The sequence below is a fragment of the Mandrillus leucophaeus genome, unplaced genomic scaffold, assembly GCF_000951045.1.
Source record: "Mandrillus leucophaeus isolate KB7577 unplaced genomic scaffold, Mleu.le_1.0 Scaffold576, whole genome shotgun sequence".
NCBI classification, from domain to species: Eukaryota; Metazoa; Chordata; class Mammalia; order Primates; family Cercopithecidae; genus Mandrillus; species Mandrillus leucophaeus.
The window spans coordinates 204,348-221,863 of record NW_012106208.1 but is presented as its reverse complement, the minus strand read 5'-3'; the positions used below and the strand labels follow the sequence as shown (position 1 = coordinate 221,863).

At 53.6% G+C, this 17,516-nt stretch overlaps 2 protein-coding genes and 1 long non-coding RNA gene across 4 annotated transcripts in view; 2 read left to right on the top strand and 1 right to left on the bottom strand.

Moving 5' to 3' along the window:
* CRELD1 (cysteine-rich with EGF-like domains 1) overlaps window positions 1–4,878 on the top strand; it is a 10,010-nt gene extending 5,132 nt beyond the window's left edge. The window contains exons 6-12 of one of the 2 annotated variants that reach the window (XM_011998569.1): window positions 374–550; window positions 635–730; window positions 2,290–2,373; window positions 2,549–2,644; window positions 2,844–2,978; window positions 3,364–3,557; window positions 3,827–4,878. In XM_011998569.1, the coding sequence (XP_011853959.1) occupies window positions 374–550; window positions 635–730; window positions 2,290–2,373; window positions 2,549–2,644; window positions 2,844–2,978; window positions 3,364–3,557; window positions 3,827–3,853 (809 nt within the window). In that variant the 3' untranslated portion in view covers window positions 3,854–4,878. The remainder of the gene's footprint in view (window positions 1–373; window positions 551–634; window positions 731–2,289; window positions 2,374–2,548; window positions 2,645–2,843; window positions 2,979–3,363; window positions 3,558–3,826) is intronic. The other variant, XM_011998570.1, reaches the window with a different exon arrangement.
* A 135-nt stretch (window positions 4,879–5,013) lies between these two features.
* On the bottom strand, window positions 5,014–13,147 carry PRRT3 (proline-rich transmembrane protein 3). The gene is made up of 4 exons (XM_011998571.1): window positions 13,054–13,147; window positions 8,596–9,670; window positions 8,236–8,391; window positions 5,014–7,459 (listed from the first exon to the last, which is right to left on the bottom strand). The coding sequence occupies exons 2-4, from the start codon at window positions 9,611–9,613 to the stop codon at window positions 5,685–5,687; spliced, it is 2,949 nt and encodes a 982-aa protein (XP_011853961.1). The 5' UTR covers window positions 9,614–9,670; window positions 13,054–13,147; the 3' UTR covers window positions 5,014–5,684.
* LOC105552807 lies at window positions 6,862–15,594 on the top strand. Its single transcript, XR_001008075.1, has 4 exons — window positions 6,862–7,062; window positions 7,525–7,638; window positions 7,827–7,941; window positions 15,414–15,594. It is a non-coding gene; the product is annotated as an uncharacterized LOC105552807 (long non-coding RNA).
* The last annotated feature ends 1,922 nt before the right edge of the window (window positions 15,595–17,516 follow it).

Genomic DNA, 17,516 nt, shown 5'->3' with positions numbered 1-17,516 from the left:
AAAAAAAAAAAAAAAAAAAAAAAAAAAAGGTGGGGCATGGTAGTGCAGCCTGTACTGTAGTCCCCCTAGGCTGAGGTGGGAGGATTGCTGGAGCCCAGGAGTTCAAGGCTGCAGTGAGCTATGATCATGTCATTGCCTGGGAAACAGAGCAAGACCCTGTCACTAAAAATAAATAAATAAATAAAAGGTTTGTAAAATCTGATTGTTCCACAAGAGGAAATTGGTTAAGTAAATTTCACTTTTACGACAAAATATTATGTCACTAAAATTAATTGTCTTCTCCAAAAATGTTACTGATATGCAGAGCAGAAAATATTCTCTTGTATGTCAAGGTTGTATAGACGACCTCACCTGGTTTGGTGTCTTCCCACAGCCTGTCCTGGGGGCACAGAGAGGCCCTGTGGTGGCTACGGGCAGTGTGAAGGGGAAGGGACACGAGGGGGCAGCGGGCAGTGTGACTGCCAAGCCGGCTACGGGGGTGAGGCCTGTGGCCAGTGTGGCCTTGGCTACTTCGAGGCAGAACGCAACGCCAGCCATCTGGTATGTTCGGGTAGGTAGCCAAAAGGTGTGGCACTGGGCAGGGGCAGATGGGGTACCTGCCTGCCCATCCTCATGCTGCCCCCATTCCACCCAGCTTGTTTTGGCCCCTGTGCCCGATGCTCAGGACCTGAGGAATCAAACTGTTTGCAATGCAAGAAGGGCTGGGCCCTGCACCACCTCAAGTGTGTAGGTAAGTGGGGCTCTAGCTAGGTCTGGGAAAGATGGGCAGGGGCCTGGGCTTGGTCCTTCATTCTCTCAACACAAGCCTGGGCTAAACTAGCCTAGGCCCCACCTTCATGGAGATCTCAACCTGGCTGGGAAGGCAGACAAGTAACCAGATACTTACAGTCCAGTACACAGGTACTGTGTAGTATAGTCCCTGTGTACAGTGAGAGATGCCTCTGATCTAGTTCAGTGGAAGTGGTGATGGGGAATCAGGAAAGGCTTCTTGGAGGAGGTGCTACTTTGGCCAAGTCTTAAAAATTGAGGAAGGGGCTGGGCGCGGTGGTTCACGCCTGTAATCTCAGCACTTTGGGAGGCCAAAGAGGGCAGATCACGAAGTCAGGAGATCGAGACCATCCTGGCTAACGCAGTGAAACCCCGTCTCTACTGAAAATATAAAAAATTAGCTACTCAGGAGGCTGAGGCAGAAGAATGGCATGAACCCAGGAGGCGGAGCTTGCAGTGAGCCAAGATCGCACCACTGCACTCCAGCCTGAGCAACAGAGCAAAACTCCATCTCAAAAAAAAAAAAAATTGAGGAAGGGTTGGCCAGGAGAATGAGGACCCTGAACTTGGGGTCAGGAAACCTGGGTTCAAGACTTGGTTTGGTCCCAGCCTAGCCACTTAGAGTAGAGGCTAAGCTGTTATAACAAAAATCCTCAAAAGACTGTGGCTTAAAGAATATACAGGTTGGCCGGGCATGGTGGCTCACTCACGCCTCTAATCCCAGCACTTTGGGAGGCCGAAGAGGGGGTGGATCACCTGAGATCAGGAGTTCAAGACCAGCCTGGCCAACATGGCAAACCCAGTCTCTACTAAAAATACAAAAATTAGCCAGCCGTGGTGGCAGGTGCCTGTAATTGCAGCTACTCGGGAGGCAGAGGCAGGAGAATTGCTTGAACCCAGGAGGCAGAGGTTACAGTGAGCTGAGATCACACCATTGCACTCTAGCGTGGGTGACAAGAGTGAAACTCCATCTCAAAAAAAAAAAAAAAAAGAATCTAGAGGGTAGAGGTTTATTTTTTTTCCAAATATTACACTCCCAAAGTGAGTAGTCCAGGCTGGCAGGGGAGCTCTGCTAGTCACAATCGTTCCAGTACCCAGATCATTCCTTTAACTTCCTGCACAATCATCCCCTTGGGCATTGTCTGCATGGTGGAAGCTGAGTCCTGGGCATCTCCGTGTCCCATGTCCCAGCACTCAGGAAGGGAGAAGGGAAAGAAAGTGCATTGAGGAGTCCAAGCATTGTTTTAAGACCAAGCTAACAGTGGAGCTCACCACTCCTGTTTACATCCTGTTGGCCACAACTCAATCACAGGGACACGCTTAGCTTCAAGACAGATTGGAAAATGTGGTCTCTGGCCGGGCAGCCTGAAGTCCAGCTGCACGTCTGCTTCTGTGTTGGTAGACAGCTTGCGGTCCCTGCCATACCATTTAATCCCAGGCAAGACCATTCCCCAGTGGCTCTGGCCTCAGCTTCCCTACTAAATAGGGATCGAAATTCTCACCCTGCTCACCTCTCTGCAGACATTGATGAGTGTGGCACAGAGGGAGCCAACTGTGGAGCCGACCAATTCTGCGTGAATACTGAGGGCTCCTATGAGTGCCGAGGTCAGTGTCTGCTTCTGCAGTGGGGATGTGAGGAGGGCAGGAGGAGCTGCTCCACACCTGTCCCTCCAAACCTTCCCCTTCTCAGGCTTCAGAGCACCCCCAGGCCTCCTCTTCTGGAGCATGGCTCTCCTGGGCCTAGGAGCACATCTCACCCTCATCTCTCTCCCCTCTCCAGACTGTGCCAAGGCCTGCCTAGGCTGCATGGGGGCAGGGCCAGGTCGCTGTAAGAAGTGTAGCCCTGGCTACCAGCAGGTGGGCTCCAAGTGTCTCGGTGAGTCTCCTGCTGATGGGACACAGGCATCTGGGAGTGCCTCACCCAGCATGAATGGTGAAGGGGCTGGAATATGGGGAAGGAAGGGTGGAATGTTGCCTGTGCAAGGGCAGAGGGTAGTGTTGAGAGATGGACAAGATGGAGTCAGGGTGCTGGGTGGGGGGCCTTAGCAGGACTCTCACCCCTCCCTTCCCCCAAGATGTGGATGAGTGTGAGACAGAGGTGTGTCCGGGAGAGAATGAGCAGTGTGAAAACACCGAGGGCGGTTATCGCTGCATCTGTGCCGAGGGCTACAAGCAGATGGAAGGCATCTGTGTGAAGGAGCAGATCCCAGGTGAGCCCTGGGGTGGGAGAGGGGAGGTCCTCATTCAAATAGAGGGCAGGCAAGCCCCTTCCCCAGGTAGCAGTGGCAGCTCGAGTCCTGCCCCACCCCTACTGCCACCCAGCCCCCTGGAGGCTGCACTGAGACCAGGCTGTACGTCTGATCTCCAGGTTGGCTCTCAGCAGCCTTACACTTTCCAGGGTACAAAGGGAATCAGACTTGGCATCAAATCAGTCTGCCTCCCTAACCTGTTTCCTCATCTATCCAATGGGACCAGTGATTGCCCTGGCCTGCTGAGAGCTGTCCTAGGCCGGGGGTGTGGTGAGATGCAGGGTAATCACAACAGTGATGGCAGGGACCATTTCCCCAGCAATTACTATGTGAGATGCTGTTCTAGGTGCATTCCTCATCTTAACTTATTTAACCCCTGAAACAGCCCGACGCTGGAGGTCGGGTTCTCATCCCCATTCTAACTATGTAAAAACTAAGATGCAGAGAGATGAAGCTACTTTCCCAGGGCTATATGGCAAGCAAGTTGCAGAGCTGGGTTCCCAATCCAGACAGTCTGACCGTGGAATGAGACTCATACATGTAATAAGTGCTCTGCCCCCAACTTGTCTACCACATGGCCTTGGCAAGTCCAACCCCTTTACCTCTCTGAGCCTCACTTTCCCATTTAGTGAGACAGGGATGGTAACTGCCTCTTGCAGCGTGGTTTTGAGCAGTAAATGTTGTGTGCCTGGCTTGCTGGGCAGGCCTGGTGGCCATGATGATCAGGTGCATGGGAGTTCTGGGGAGGCTCCAAGAACTGCCAGGAACAGGGATATGAGTGCCAGGCTGCATCTCTCGCTCCTCTGCAGAGTCGGCGGGCTTCTTCTCAGAGATGACAGAGGACGAGTTGGTGGTGCTGCAGCAGATGTTCTTTGGCGTCATCATCTGTGCACTGGCCACGCTGGCTGCTAAGGGCGACTTGGTGTTCACTGCCATTTTCATCGGGGCTGTGGCAGCCATGACTGGCTACTGGTTGTCAGAGCGCAGTGACCGTGTGCTGGAGGGCTTCATCAAGGGCAGATAATCTTGGCCACCACTTGTAGGATCTCCTCCCACCTACGCTGCCCCCAGAGCTTGGGCTGCCCTCCTGCTGGACACTCAGGACAGCTTGGTTTATTTTTGAGAGTAGGGTAAGCAACCCTACCTGCCTTACAGAGCAGCCCAGGTACCCAGGTCTGGGCAGACAAGGCCCCTAGGGTAAAAAGTAGCCCTGAAGGTGGAGACCATGAGTTCTTCACCTGGCGGGGACTGGCAGGCTTCACAATGTGTGAATTTCAGAAGTTTTTCCTTAATGGTGGCTGCTAGTGAGCTTTGGCCCCTGCTCAGGATGAGGGGGTCCTCACAGTGGTGGGGCTGTCACAGCCCCCTCCTGCCAGCTGCATGCCAGCCCCCTCCTGCCAGCTCGTTCTGTGTTCACCACATCCCCATCCCTCATTGCCATTTATTTATTCATCTCAGGAAATAAAGAAAGGTCTTGGAAAGTTAAAAGGCTTCAGTCTTACTACCTGTTCCACCACCCCCCACCTTAGGGAAATTTCCTAGAATCCTGGGAAATTGAGGGCTTCCCTGATGGTGAGTGGAGAAAAGATAGAGGAGAAGGTTGCCCCTGAAGTGCTGTTAGGAGAAGGAGGGTAGAGGAACCAGCCTTAGGATGGTTCCATGCCAGCTGTCATTTGGCAAAGGACCCTGGACAGATGACTTTTGCCTCTGAACTTCACTCTTCTCTTTCCTCAAATGGGCTTCATAATGCTTTCCACTCAGATTTAACATGAGAATTAAATTAGGTCATAAATGTGAAGACCTGGACAGTACACAAGAGATGTTCAATAAGTGTGGTCGCCATTATGACCAGGGCCTCCAAGCCTCAAGCAACCTCTCCTCAAAGTCCTCCCCTCTGTCCAATACACAGGACTTAGAATGACTGGGAGGCAGGGCCTCCAGTCTCTCCTTCCTTCTATGAATACAGGATCCTGGCATGGCCAGTGGGAAGCATGAGCCAAGTCCTAAGGGTTTATTTCTTTGGCACAAAGAGGACAGTCTAGACAAGCGAGGCTCATCACTCCATGTTGGGGAGTCTGGGGCACCTGCTCCCTGTTCTTCATGCCCAAATCCATGCATACCCACCCTGTATTCCGCATAAGACACAGCCTCTGTGCAAAATACCGGCTGAAAACCAGAAATATTAAAAGCAAAAAACAGGGCATGGGGGTGGGGTGAGTTCAAACCTGGCTGTCCCCCGGGGGCTGTCGTCAGGTGGAGGCCTGGTTGTTTTTTTTTTTTTTTTTTTTTTTTTTGAGACGGAGTCTCACTCTGTCACCCAGGCTGGAGTACAATGGCGTGGTCTTGGCTCACTGCAACCTCCGTCTTCCCGTTCAAGCAGTTCTCCCGCCTCAGCCTCCCGAGTAGCTGGGACTACAGGCGTGTGCCACCTGGCTATTTTTTTGTATTTTTAGTAGAGACGAGGGTTTCACTATGTTCGAGACTAAGAGGCTGGGCTCGAACTCGTGACCTCGTGATCCGCCCACCTTGGCCTCCCAAAGTGCTGGGATTACAGGCGTGAGCCACCGCGCCCGGCCAGGATACCCATTTTTTAAAGGCTCAACTGTCCCAGTCGGCCATGCCATGTGGGCATCGGCCAGGGTCCTAGCCCTGCGTCAGGACCGCTCCTCAAAGCTCGATGGTATCACTGGAGGCGCTGCGGGATTCCCCAGGCTTGCCGCGCGGCTGGACCTCTCCCTGGCCGTTCCCCGGCCGAGCAGCGGTAGAGTCAGGGGCTGGGGTCGGGGCAGGCAGTAGCTGTACTGTGCTGGGCAACTCATCTAGGGGCAGACTGTCCACTGATGACAGCCCGTGGCGCCAGGGGTTCCAACTGATCTTGAGTGAGCCCCTGGAGAAGCTGTCCAGGGAGCTGCCAGAAGCCACCGCGGCTGCCCCGTCGAGCTCTTCCACTACGTGTTGTGGGACCGGCCCGCGCACGCGCACGTCGCTGAGCGACCTGCAGCGGCCGCGGAGGAGCGAGGAGCCAGCGTCGTCGAGGTCGGCTTTGGGATGGCTGCCCCGACGCGGCCGCAGAGCGCCTCCAGGCGGCGGGGAGGCCACGCCGCGGAGGCCGCAGCGCTTGAACACACTGTCTCGCACCAGGTGCTCGCGGAAGAGCGCGGCGTCGATGCTACGGCTCAGGTTGATGGGCGATGGCGGCCGCAGATCCAGCTCGCTCAGCGATGGCGCCGGTCCCACACCGTTGCGGGACAGTCCTGGGCCACCCTGGGGTCCGCGACCCAGCGACGCAGCCGAGCCCCAGGCGCCTGAACTGGGCGTGGCCAGCTGCCCACTCTCCGCCGGGTTGCGGATGAGGCTCTTGCTGATGTCCAAGCTGCCTGCACCAACGCTGCTGGGCCGCGCATAGCAGTTATTGGGTCGCTCCGGCACCTCGCTCTTGCCCGACGGCGCCGGGCACGCCAGACGCATCAGCTTAGCCCAGCAAGCGTGCTCCGTGGGCGGCCTGGGTCTCGCGGCAGCCACCGCGGCCAGCGCCAGGGCGAGCGCCCATGTCAGCTCCAGGAGGCGCAGCCAGAAGTGCACACCCCACCAGGCCCACGAGAAGCGGCCCACGCGACCTGGGCCCGGGTACAGCCAGAGCGCAGCGGCCAGCTGCAAGCCGCTGGCCAGCAGCCCCAGCGCGCCCGCCACGGCCAAGAGCCGAGGGCCCGGGCTGGCATCCCAGCCCCGTGGGCCGTCCAGCAGGCGGCGACGGCACAGGCAGAGCGTGCCTAGAGCCACGGCCGCGCCCCAGGCGCACGACAAGCCTTGCATAAGGAGGTTGAGCACAGACCATGTGGACAGCAGGTCTGTCGCGAGCAACCCCACACCATGCACCAACGCCACTGCTCCCAGCAGGAGTGAGTTTTGCAGTAGTGGCGGCAGCCCCGCGCCCAGGCCGAGCAGAGTCAGGGCCGCCAGCGCCGTGAGCAGCAAGGGGAAGGGCAGGTTGTAGAGCACCAAGCCCCCACGAACGCCCAGCCGCGCCTGCGAGCCATAAGGGTCGGTAAGCATGTAGGCGGATCGCAGCCCTGAAGCCACAAGCACCAGCACCGCGGCCACCAATGCCAGCCGGGGCCCTGCTGGGGCGGCTGCCAGCGCAGCCAGCGCCAACAATGCGGGCAGCAGAAAGAGCACCCCCACCCCGTAGACGTGCAGCTCCCAGGAGAAGCTCAGGACCCGCCGCAGGGGGCCCCAGCGTAGCGGGGGTGCAGTGGCATTGGCTGGGGGGCTGGAGGCTGGGGCTGAAGCCATGGAGCTGGCTGAGGGCTCCGGAGGGGGAGGCTGGCCCAGGGCTCGCTGTGTGGTGACTCGAATGAGGCCCCGGCGTGACGTCGAGGGGGCCTGGACTGGGGGTGCTGGGGGATGGCTTTGGGGGCGCCCCGGCCACTCCTCGGCGTCATCTGCAATGATAACAATATTAAAATCGCCTTTTGAAAAGTGCTTTTGATTTTCTATCACCCTCTAGTGTGGTTGGCAAGTCATTTAACTTTTCCAAGCAAATCTGCAAAATGGAGATAACAGCACCTGCCTCATTGGGTTGTGAAGAAGATGGAATGTTTAGCATGGTGCCCAACACCCAGTAAGTGCTAAATGGATGTCCCCGATCGTTTTTATTTCAGGGTACTATCAGGGAGGTAGTACCCCAGCAGTTCAACACATGGGCTGCATAATAGAATCGTCTGGAGGCCAAGGAATAAGAATTTCTTGGAACGTGGCTTGGGCATTGAAATTTTTTTTTTTTTTTTTTTTTTTTTTTTTTTGAGACAGGTTCTCATTCTGTCATCCAGGCTGGTGTGCAGTGGTGCAATGAGTGCTCACTGCAGCCTTGACCTCCAGGTCAAGGGATTTCCCACCTCAACCTCCAGAATCGCTGGGACTACAGGCATGCACAACCACACCCAGCTAATTTTTGTATTTTTTTTGTTGTTGTTCTAAAACATATCGATGTTACATATTAGAACATTCTAGCCCCAAAAGGGCAAATGACTTCTCCCAGATTTCCCAGTGAGTATGAATTTATTATCCTAGGCTGTTTGAAGGAGGCCCTGGGCAACTCCTTTAAGCAGGTGATTGTCTCCATTCATTCCCTGCCCTCCACCCCTCACACACCCCCAACAGAGGTTCCCAGTTACTAGACAGAGCACTCCCTCTCCCCACACCCCAGCCATGCCCTCACCTGGCTGCAGGGCCCCCATGGGGCTCTCTGTTCGGTTTGCAGCTGGGCCAGGGTCTGAGGGACCAGGGATGAGGGGCTTGGGGGTGCCTGGGGCCTCCACGGCTCCTCTCACCCGCTGGGGGGAGATGGGGTCTGCTCCATTCATTGCTGCTTTCTCTGAAATGACAAAGTAGTCATCTGACTATAACTAAGCAGTAGTTACCTGACCCTCCTATGGTGCTCCTAATCCCTCAGGATTGAGTCACAATCACCTTCATTTGCCACAGAGAGGAAAATGAGACCTAGAGGGACCCAGGGTCAAACAGAATTGAGGCATCCAGCTGCCCCGGAACATCACTCAACACGCTCACTGATACCAACCTGGCTTGGACGGCCCATCAGGAGCCTCTGAGGCAGGCGGATCCATGGGCTGGGGTCCTGGTGAATCCTTAGCGTCAGGGAGGTCAACCTGCTTGGGCAGCGGACTTGAGGAGCTGACTTCCCAGGACACCTCAGCTCCAGCCCTCTTGGGGGTCTCAACCGGCAGCTCCTCAGCAGGAGGAAGGCTTCTGGCCAATGCCAAGTCTGGCTGGGCCCCTGGCTCCTGAGAGTACACCACCTCAACTGGGGGAACTGAGCCAACATCAGAGGCTGCTGGATCCTGCTGGGTGAAGAGGGGGCCTTGAGCTGCCTCCTGGAAGTGTTCCTCAGACCCACCCTGTCCTTCCAGGACTGGCCTCTTGACAGTACCTGAGTGGGGAACAAGGGTGTGGGGTGGGCCCTGGTAGTCTGAGGGAGAAGTGGGTGGGACCCTGCTCTTGGTTTTGGCCTTCAGACCCTCATCTCTAGGTGGCTGCTGTCCCTGTTGGCCTCCATGCTGCAGGGAGGGAGGAACTGTGGCTACCCTGAGTTGAAGTCTGGGAGTTGTAGGGATGAAAGTGAGATGAGGGTGGCCCACTGGGTGTGGAGCCACTGCTTCTTGCTCCAGAAGCTCTTGTGAATCCAGAGGTCCTGTCCAGCCATGGGAGCTTTGTCCTCGAGCCATCTGGAGGTCATCAGTTACTGGGAGTCGTTCTCTCTGAGCCCCTTGGGCTGCTTTGGGCCCGTACAGGGCTGGGCCAAGGGGAGAGGCTACAGGCTTCTCAGGCATCTCGTCAGCAGGGGCGTGGCGGACATCAGAATTCCTGTGACTCTCAGCTCTGGGGTTGTCCAGGAAGATGTCAAAGGAGTGGGGCTCTGAGCCCAAAGAGCCCTTAGGGTGGGCTCCAGGAATCATAGGGGTTTTGGAGTTTTCAAGTGGCCTGGGAAAGCCCCTCCCCAGGGCAGGGCCAGTCCCCAGGAGTGGCAGCAGCAACAACAGCAGAAAGCCACATACACAGCCCCATGGGCTGGAGGCCATGGTCTACTCCGATGCCTGGGCCTACAGCCCCCACCTTCCAGTCCTCACTGGATGAGCCTAAAAAAAAAAAACAGGGGGAATGACATGTGAGGGCTGAGGGCCCCCATGCCTTCCTCAAGGGGCTGGCAGGAAAGAAAAACAATGCAAGGCAGCAGCTTCTCTGCTTTTAAAACTGCTGGATGTGGCACTTGCCTGCTTTAAAACCTTCAGTGGCTCCCCATTTCCCTCAGGAAAGAACATAAGCTCCTCTCCTGGCCTTCCAAGACCCTGGCCACCACAGGCTGTTCATCTGTCCTCCAACATCCACTGGACTGTGTGACTCCCATGCCTTTGCTTCTGCGGAAATGCTCTCTCCCTTCTCCTTCACTTGCTGAAATCCTGTTCTTTTTTTTTTTTTTTTTGAGACATAGTCTCACTCTGATGCTCAGGCTGGAGTACAGTGGTGTGATCTCGGCTCACTGCTGCAACCTCCACCTCCCGGGTTCAAGTGATTCTCCTGCCTCAGCCTCCTGAGTAGCTGGGGTTACAGACATGTGCCACCACACCTGGCTAATTTTTATATTTTTAAGAGATAGGGTTTCACCATGTTGGCCAGGCTAGTCTTAAACTCCTGACCTCAGGTGATCTGCCCATCTTGGCCCCCTAAAGTGCTGGGATTACAGGCATGAGCCACTGCGCCCAGCCTGAAATGTTATTCCTAAAGCCCACTTCAAAAATGAGAGAGGTGGAGAGGGAGAGGAATATGCACCTGCCTTTGGGGAGGGGCCTGAGTTTGAATCCCAACATCTTCATTTCCTGGGGGAGTCATTTGACTTCTCTGCATCGTAGTTTCCCCATCAGTAAAATGGGGGATAATAAGCCTGTCTAACTTGAGGCGGCTCTTATAAGACTTAAATAACCAAACACATATGGGCGAGGTTCATACCTGACGCTTGAAATGCATTAGAACCCTTTCACTTTTCCCTCTGTCCAGAAAGCTTTCTGTCTCTCCATTCCCCTTAACTATTTCAACAAATAATTTGCACACACACTATGTGCCAGGCCCTGATGATAAAGCAGTGAAAAACACTGATGAGACTGCCCTCGCAAACGGCATTCTAGGGGAGAGACGATGATACATACTTTTAAATAAGATGAGCTATGAAGAAAATAAAAGAGGGCTAAGAGATGGATGAGAGGCCATTTACACAGGGGGTACCAGGATGTCCTCTCTGAGGTGACATTTAAGCTAAATGCTGAATAAGAAAGAGTCAGCTCTTTGAAGATTTGGGGAAAAGGCATTTAGCAGAGGGAACAGCAAGTACAGAGGCTCTGAGGCAGGAATGAGCTGGGTGAGTTCAAGAAATAATAGGAGTGTGGGCTGGGCACAATGACTCAGGCCTGTAATCCCAGGGCACTTTGGGAGGCTGAGGCTGGTACATTGTTTGAGGCCAGGAGTTTGAGACCAGCCTGGCGAACATGGTGTAACCCCATCTCTACTAAAAATACAAAAATTAGCCAAGCATGGTGGCGGGTGTCTGTAATCCCAGCTACTTGGGAGGCTGAGGCAGGAGAATCACTTGAACCCGGGAGGCAGAGGTTGCAGTGAGCTGAGATTACACCATCGCACTCCAGCCTGGGCGACAGAGTCAGACTCTGTCTAAAAAAAAAAAAAGAACACAAGTGCTGCTGGAGCACAGGAAATGAAAATCAGGAAGGCGGAGTGAGGTCACAGGTGTCTTGTAGGCCACGACGCAGCACCTGAATTTTATTCCACATGTCACAGGCAGCTAGTGGGGATGGAAAGCACGGGGATGACAAAGCCTTATTCGTGTTTTAAAAAACGGAGAGAGGCCAGGTGCTGTGGCTCACACCTGGAATCCCAGCACTTTGGGAGGCCTAGGTGGGCGGATCACTTGAGGTCAGAAGTTTGAGACCAGGCTATCCAACATGGTGAAATCCCATCACTACTAAAAATACAAAAATTAGCCAGGCATGGTGGTGTGTGCCTGTAATCCAAGCTGCGTAGAAGGCTGAGGCAGGAGACTCACTTGAAAGCCAGGAGATGGAGGTTGCAGTGAGCCAAGATTGCACCACTGCATTCCAACCTGGGCGACAGAGCGAGACTCCATCTCAAAAAAAAAAAAAAAAAAAGACGGGGAGAGAGACGCCAGTGTAAACACCCAGGTAAGATAGGATGGTGACTTGTTTCAGCTTAGACATTCCTCTTCCCGCCTTCCTTCCCTCACCTTCCTGGGCACTTGTCACCCTGGTCTGATTCTGTAATAATCTCTTATTTCAAACCTGCAGCCTCCAGTATATACCTGGCCCCAGGTGGATATCCCCTAAAAGTTCCTGTTCCCGAGAGCCTGTCGGTGGGCCAGGGAGGCACCACCAGGAGAGGGTGCATGGAGGCTGCGAGAGCTGAGGCCTGGGTGTGTTTGGGGGCAGAGGCCCTGCTCTTTTCCTCTCTGGGGAGCAGCTGTCCCCAAAGCTTCCAGGCTCTTAACCCGTGGTGGCTCATAGACACCTTAAGAAGCCACTGAAAATCCCTGATGCTCTCCCAGCAAAAAGATCCTGGCTCACCAAAAGTTGTGGACAATTTCAAGGGGTTCAAAGACCTCTGAGTCCCATCCTCCAAACTTGAGTTTAGACTCTGTCTTAAAGCCTTGTTAGTTCATTTCTCAAACATTCATGGAGCCTCGTGGGCTGCTCCTGGTCTAGGATAGGTGCTGGGGGCCCAGAGACAGGGCTTAGCTCCAGGGTTGAGAGTAGGGGTGTGCTGAGAGGCCCCTAACACAGGTACTGGCTAAAAACAGTGCCCCTGTGTTTAGTTCTTCCCCAGTTAGGCTCCTGTGCTAAGCTTAGCAACATGTCATTCCGCCCTCCCAATACAAGGTGTGGGACTAGCCATTTCACAAGGAGAAGAAACGGGGGTTCAGAGAGGGTGAGCAACTCCCCCAAGGTCACACAGCTGAGTGGACACAATCGGGGTTGTGAAACCCTCGGAGGCTCATCCTCCACATGAGGTCCAAAACGCTTTGCCTTTGGAGGGCTGAATGGGGCCTCCAAAGATAAACATGCCATCTGCCTACCACCGCCAACCCAAGAGATGTGGGCACCTGCGGACAAGGCCGGGGCTTGCCCAGCCCTGGGCTCCCACTGCTGGAGAGGCTGTGGGGGTGGCGGATCTCTCTGTCGCAGGGACTGGGGAGAGGCCGGCCTGGGGGCAGGGCGAGGCCGCTGCAGGGCAGCCTCGGAGCTGGTCCATCTCGGGTTACCTCTCCTCCTCCTCCTCCTCCTTCTCCGTCTCCGCTCTCCCTGGCTCCGCGCCTTCCCGCAGTGTGCTGGATGGGGGTGGGCGCCGTGCAGGCCTTGTCGCCTGCGCCCGCGACGGGGGCAGCAGGCCACGCTCCCCGCCGGGGCCCAGCCATCGCCCCCTCCCTGGGCCAGCTCCTCACCTGCGCGCCGCAGCCCCCGCGTTCACCTTGCGCGCGTCGCTGCAGCCGCTCGCCGCGCCGCATCCTCCGAGATGCTCAGACTCGGCTAACAGAGCCCGGCGCTGCAGATCGCGAGCCCGCCCACAGGAGCGCAGCCCTGCTTAACTCTTTCCCCTTAGGGGTGGACTCTTCTCCCAACCCTGACTTCCCCTCGCTCAGGGATTCTCAGGTCTGAGTGGAACCGAGGTCATCTCTGAGGAATGTGGAAATGCCTTCTGCAGCATCCCTGAAAACGGGGCAGCTAGCCTCTGCTTGCATACCTCATGGGACGGGGAGCTCACTTCCTCTTTGTATCCCTATACCCTTTTAGGTAAATCCTACCTACAGCTTGGTATGTATCCTTCAGATTATTTTCAATGCACAATTACATGTATAGCTTAAATAGAAATGACGTCATACTGTACACTTTTTTTTTTTTTTTTTTGAGACAGAGTCTTGCTCTGTGGCCCAGGCTGGAGTGCAGTGGCGTGGTGATCTCGGCTCACTGCAACCTCCACCTCCAAGGTTCAAGTGATTCTCCTGCCTCAGCCTCCCCTAGTAACTGGGATAATAGGCATGCAACACCATGCCGGGCTAATTTTTATATTTTTGGTAGAGACAGGGTTTCACCATGTTGGCCAGGATGGTCTCGAACTCCTGACCTCAGGTGATCAGCCCACCTCAGCCCCCCCAACTGTTGGGATTACAGAGGTGACCAACCGTGCCCGGCCACTGTACACATTTCTGTAATTTGCCTTTTTCACTTTACAATATATTCTGGCACATTTTTCATGTAAATATCTATAGATTTATCTCATTTCTTGTATCCACTGTTCAGAATTCCAGCATATGGTCAGCTAGTTATTGTTCTTCATCCTGTCCCCTGTGATTGGACACAGGTTGTTTCTAGCCTTTTGCTAGCAGGAATAATGGAGCAGGCATAACGCTTAACACATCATTGTGCACGTGAACTAGTGCACCTACCAGATAATTGCCTAGCCGAGGCATGGTAGTAAAATCTATGGGTCTGCATATGGGGCTGGTAAACACTGTCGAAATGTTCCTGGTCTTTCTTTGAACACCTCTTGATATACTAAACACCCACTATTAAGCTCAATTCTTTAAGGGAAATCCATACAGGAAATATATGTGGTTATCAAAAATGAGACAGGACTGGGTGCAGTGGCTCACACCTGTAATCCCAGCACTTTGGGAAGCCTACACAGGAGGACCATTTTGAGCCCAGGAGTTCAAGACCAGCATGGGCAAGATGGTGAGACTTTTTTACATTTAAAATAATAATAATAATAATAATAAACTAGCTGGGCATTGTGGTACATGCCTGTAGTCCTACCTACTCCAGAGGCTGAGGCAGGAGAATCATTTGAGCCCAAGAGGTCAAGGTTGCAGTAAGCTATGGCCACTGGAGTGTCACTGGAGCGCACTGACCACTCTGTCCATTGACCACAAGCTGTGTCACTGGAGTGCAATGACCACTGCACTCCAGCCTGGGCAATACAGCAAGACTCTGTCACAAAAAAAAAAAGAAAAGAAAAGAAAGAGAAAGAGAGAGAGAGAGAGAAAGGGAGGGAGGAAGGGAGGGAAAAAGAGAGAGAGAGAGAGAGAAAGAAAGAAGAAAATTTGGCCTGTGTAATGGCTCATGCCTATATTCCCAGCACTTTGGGAGGCCAAGGCTGGAGGACTGCTTGAACCCAGGAGTTCGAGACCAGCCTGGGCAACATGGCAAAACCCCATCTCTACCAAAAAAAAAAAATTAGCCAAGTGTGGTGGTGCGCACCTGGGTCCCGGCTACTCAGGAGGGTTACGTGGGAGGATCACTTCAGTCCAGGAGCCAGAGGTTGCAGTGAGCCAAGGTCGCACCACTGCACTCCAGCCTGGGTGACAAAAAGAGACCCTGTATCAAATAAAATATTAAATTTAACTTAAAAAAGAAAAAGAAAAAATTCTTCCTAGGGCTGAGCTGACATCTCCCTCCCAAAGGCTTCCTACCTCTAGCTCTCACAGAAAAGCAATACTCAGCCCCCAGTCGTGTCTGACATGTTGCGGTTTGAAGAATATCCCATCCCTAATGGCTGGTAAATGGTGGGGCCTGCATTCAGCTGTTTGACTCTGGGAGAGAGTGCAGGCCTTACCCATTTCACCACATGACCTGACCAGCTCTGTTTTCCTTGTTGGACAGCCCCTTCAGAATTGTAAAGGCATCTCTCGTTTCTCTAGAGTCTTCTTTCTCCAGAATAAACACTCTTTTTCAGCTGTTCCTTGCAGGACAGCATTCTGGGTTCTCACCATGTGGGATCTCGTCGCTGTTTGCTTCTTACCAGCTCAACAATGCCCCCCTTAAAGTCGGACTCTTGGAAATGAACCTCGTTGGGAGTAAAGCTGAACCTGCACCTCTCCTTTCCAGGACTCTCCTCCATTCATACGGCCTCACACTGAATTAATGTTTCTAGCCGCCACATCATGTTACCCAACTGATCTAGTAGTAAGGTGTTCCCATCTCTTCATGTACAACTGGTTTATTGACGCTTAATGCAAGATTCTACATTTGTTTGTTGTTTATCTTGTTAGATTTATCCAGTTGTTACAATCTTGTAGGAAGTTAACTGGATCCTGATTCTACATAGAGCTAATTGACATTTTGGAGGGTTGTGCAATAACCATGTCCCTTCCTGACAGCATCCTGACTTCCTCTGGGGCACCTGTATCTTTTCCCCTGTGAGCAGTATTGGCCAGAAGGCAGTGCTAGGGCCCCCTACAGAAGCTGAGGAGTCTGGATCCTTCCTCTCACTTCCCCTTGTGAACTCGCTGGGAGCCTCCTTTGGAGATGTTGAGATTCCCTCCGCAGGCTCAGAGCTGGCCTGGTTCCCTTCCTCAGTTTCTCCTGAGGAGGGCAGGTGTGTGAGTGCCTGACCTTCCAGTCCATACAGGACCATCTGGCTGCTTCCTGGCTGCCCTCTTTAGAACCAGGGGCCCCAATCCCATCGCGTTTCTAAACTACCAACTGGCAGGGGTTCTGAGATTCCAAACAAAGGCAAGAGAGATTAGGATCTCTTTGGCTAGAGGCAAGGCGAAAGCTGATCCTATGGAAAGAGGAGACTGGCTGGGGTGGAGGTGAATGTTTAAGTGGGGAACACGAGACGCAGGTGTGGATGGGGAGTATCTCAGCTCCAGATGGAGCTCCCAGCATCCTTCTGGAGACTCTGGGACGGCGGGGATAAGTGGAAGATGACTCCAAGTATACAAGGGGTGGTCAATATCTCCTGTTTACCAAGCACTTGGTCTGCCAAAAACTATGCTACACACCATTATTCTTTTTAAGTCCTCATGACAACCCTAGGTGTTATGCTTTCCATTATACAGCTGGCAAGCTGAAGCTCAGAGAAGTTCAATAACTTGGTAAAGGTCGTGCAGCAACGAAGGGAGAGGCCTGACTTTAGAACTAGTGCTGTGTTTGGAGACAGAGTCTTGCTTTTGTATTTTTAGTAGAGGCAGGGTTTCGCCATGTTGGCTAGGCTAGTCTCAAACTCTTGGCCTCAGGTGATCAGCCTGCCTCGCCCTCCCAAAGTGCTAGGATTACAGGCATGAGTTACTACGCCCCAGCCAGAACCAGTGCTCTTAATAGTAATGACACCCTCCTGCCCCTCTGGAAGAACCTGAAAGAGGAAAGTGGGGGCGATGGAAACCCCAGGCCTTCCAGGCAGCCCCTACTATGTTAGGAGTTAATTGAGTCCATGAAAATAGGCCCTCCAGTTTGGATCTCTGTTGACTTCAAACCAACAGAGCTGAAAGTTGTGACTCCCCAAGGAAAGAGAGGGAAGGAAGAGGCAAAGAAGATGGGGCTGGCGATGATGAAATCTCCTGATTAGACAGAGCCCAGGACAGTTGCCTGGCATTTTCGTTCAGGCTGGTTGCTCTGGCAGGCGTGAGCAAATAAACAAAAGGGAGAACAGGTGGGAGACAGTGCAGGCTGGCGAACCTTCTCTGTGCTCTGCCCACTGTCCTGAACTCTGAGGGCAAGGGGAGTTATACTCTTTTACTAAACTGGCCAAATGCAGCCTGAAGAGTTCCTGGAGTCTTAACCTATCCATTCTCAGATTTTAGCTTCCACCAACACCAACTAAACAAACCTGATCTTTTTAAAGAGGTTTTTTGTTTGTTTTTTGAGACAGAGTCTCTCTCTTTCACCCAGGCTAGAGTGCAGTGGCACGATCTCAGCTCACTGTAACCTCCGCCTCCTGAGTTCAAGCCATTTTCGTGCCTCAGCCACCCAGTAACCGGGATTACAGGCACACACCACCACACCTGGCTAATTTTTGTATTTTTAGTAGAGACGGGGTTTCACCATGTTGGCCAGGCTGGTCTCGAACTCCTGACCTCAAGTGATCCACCCACCTCGGCCTCCCAAAGTGCTGGGATTACAGGCG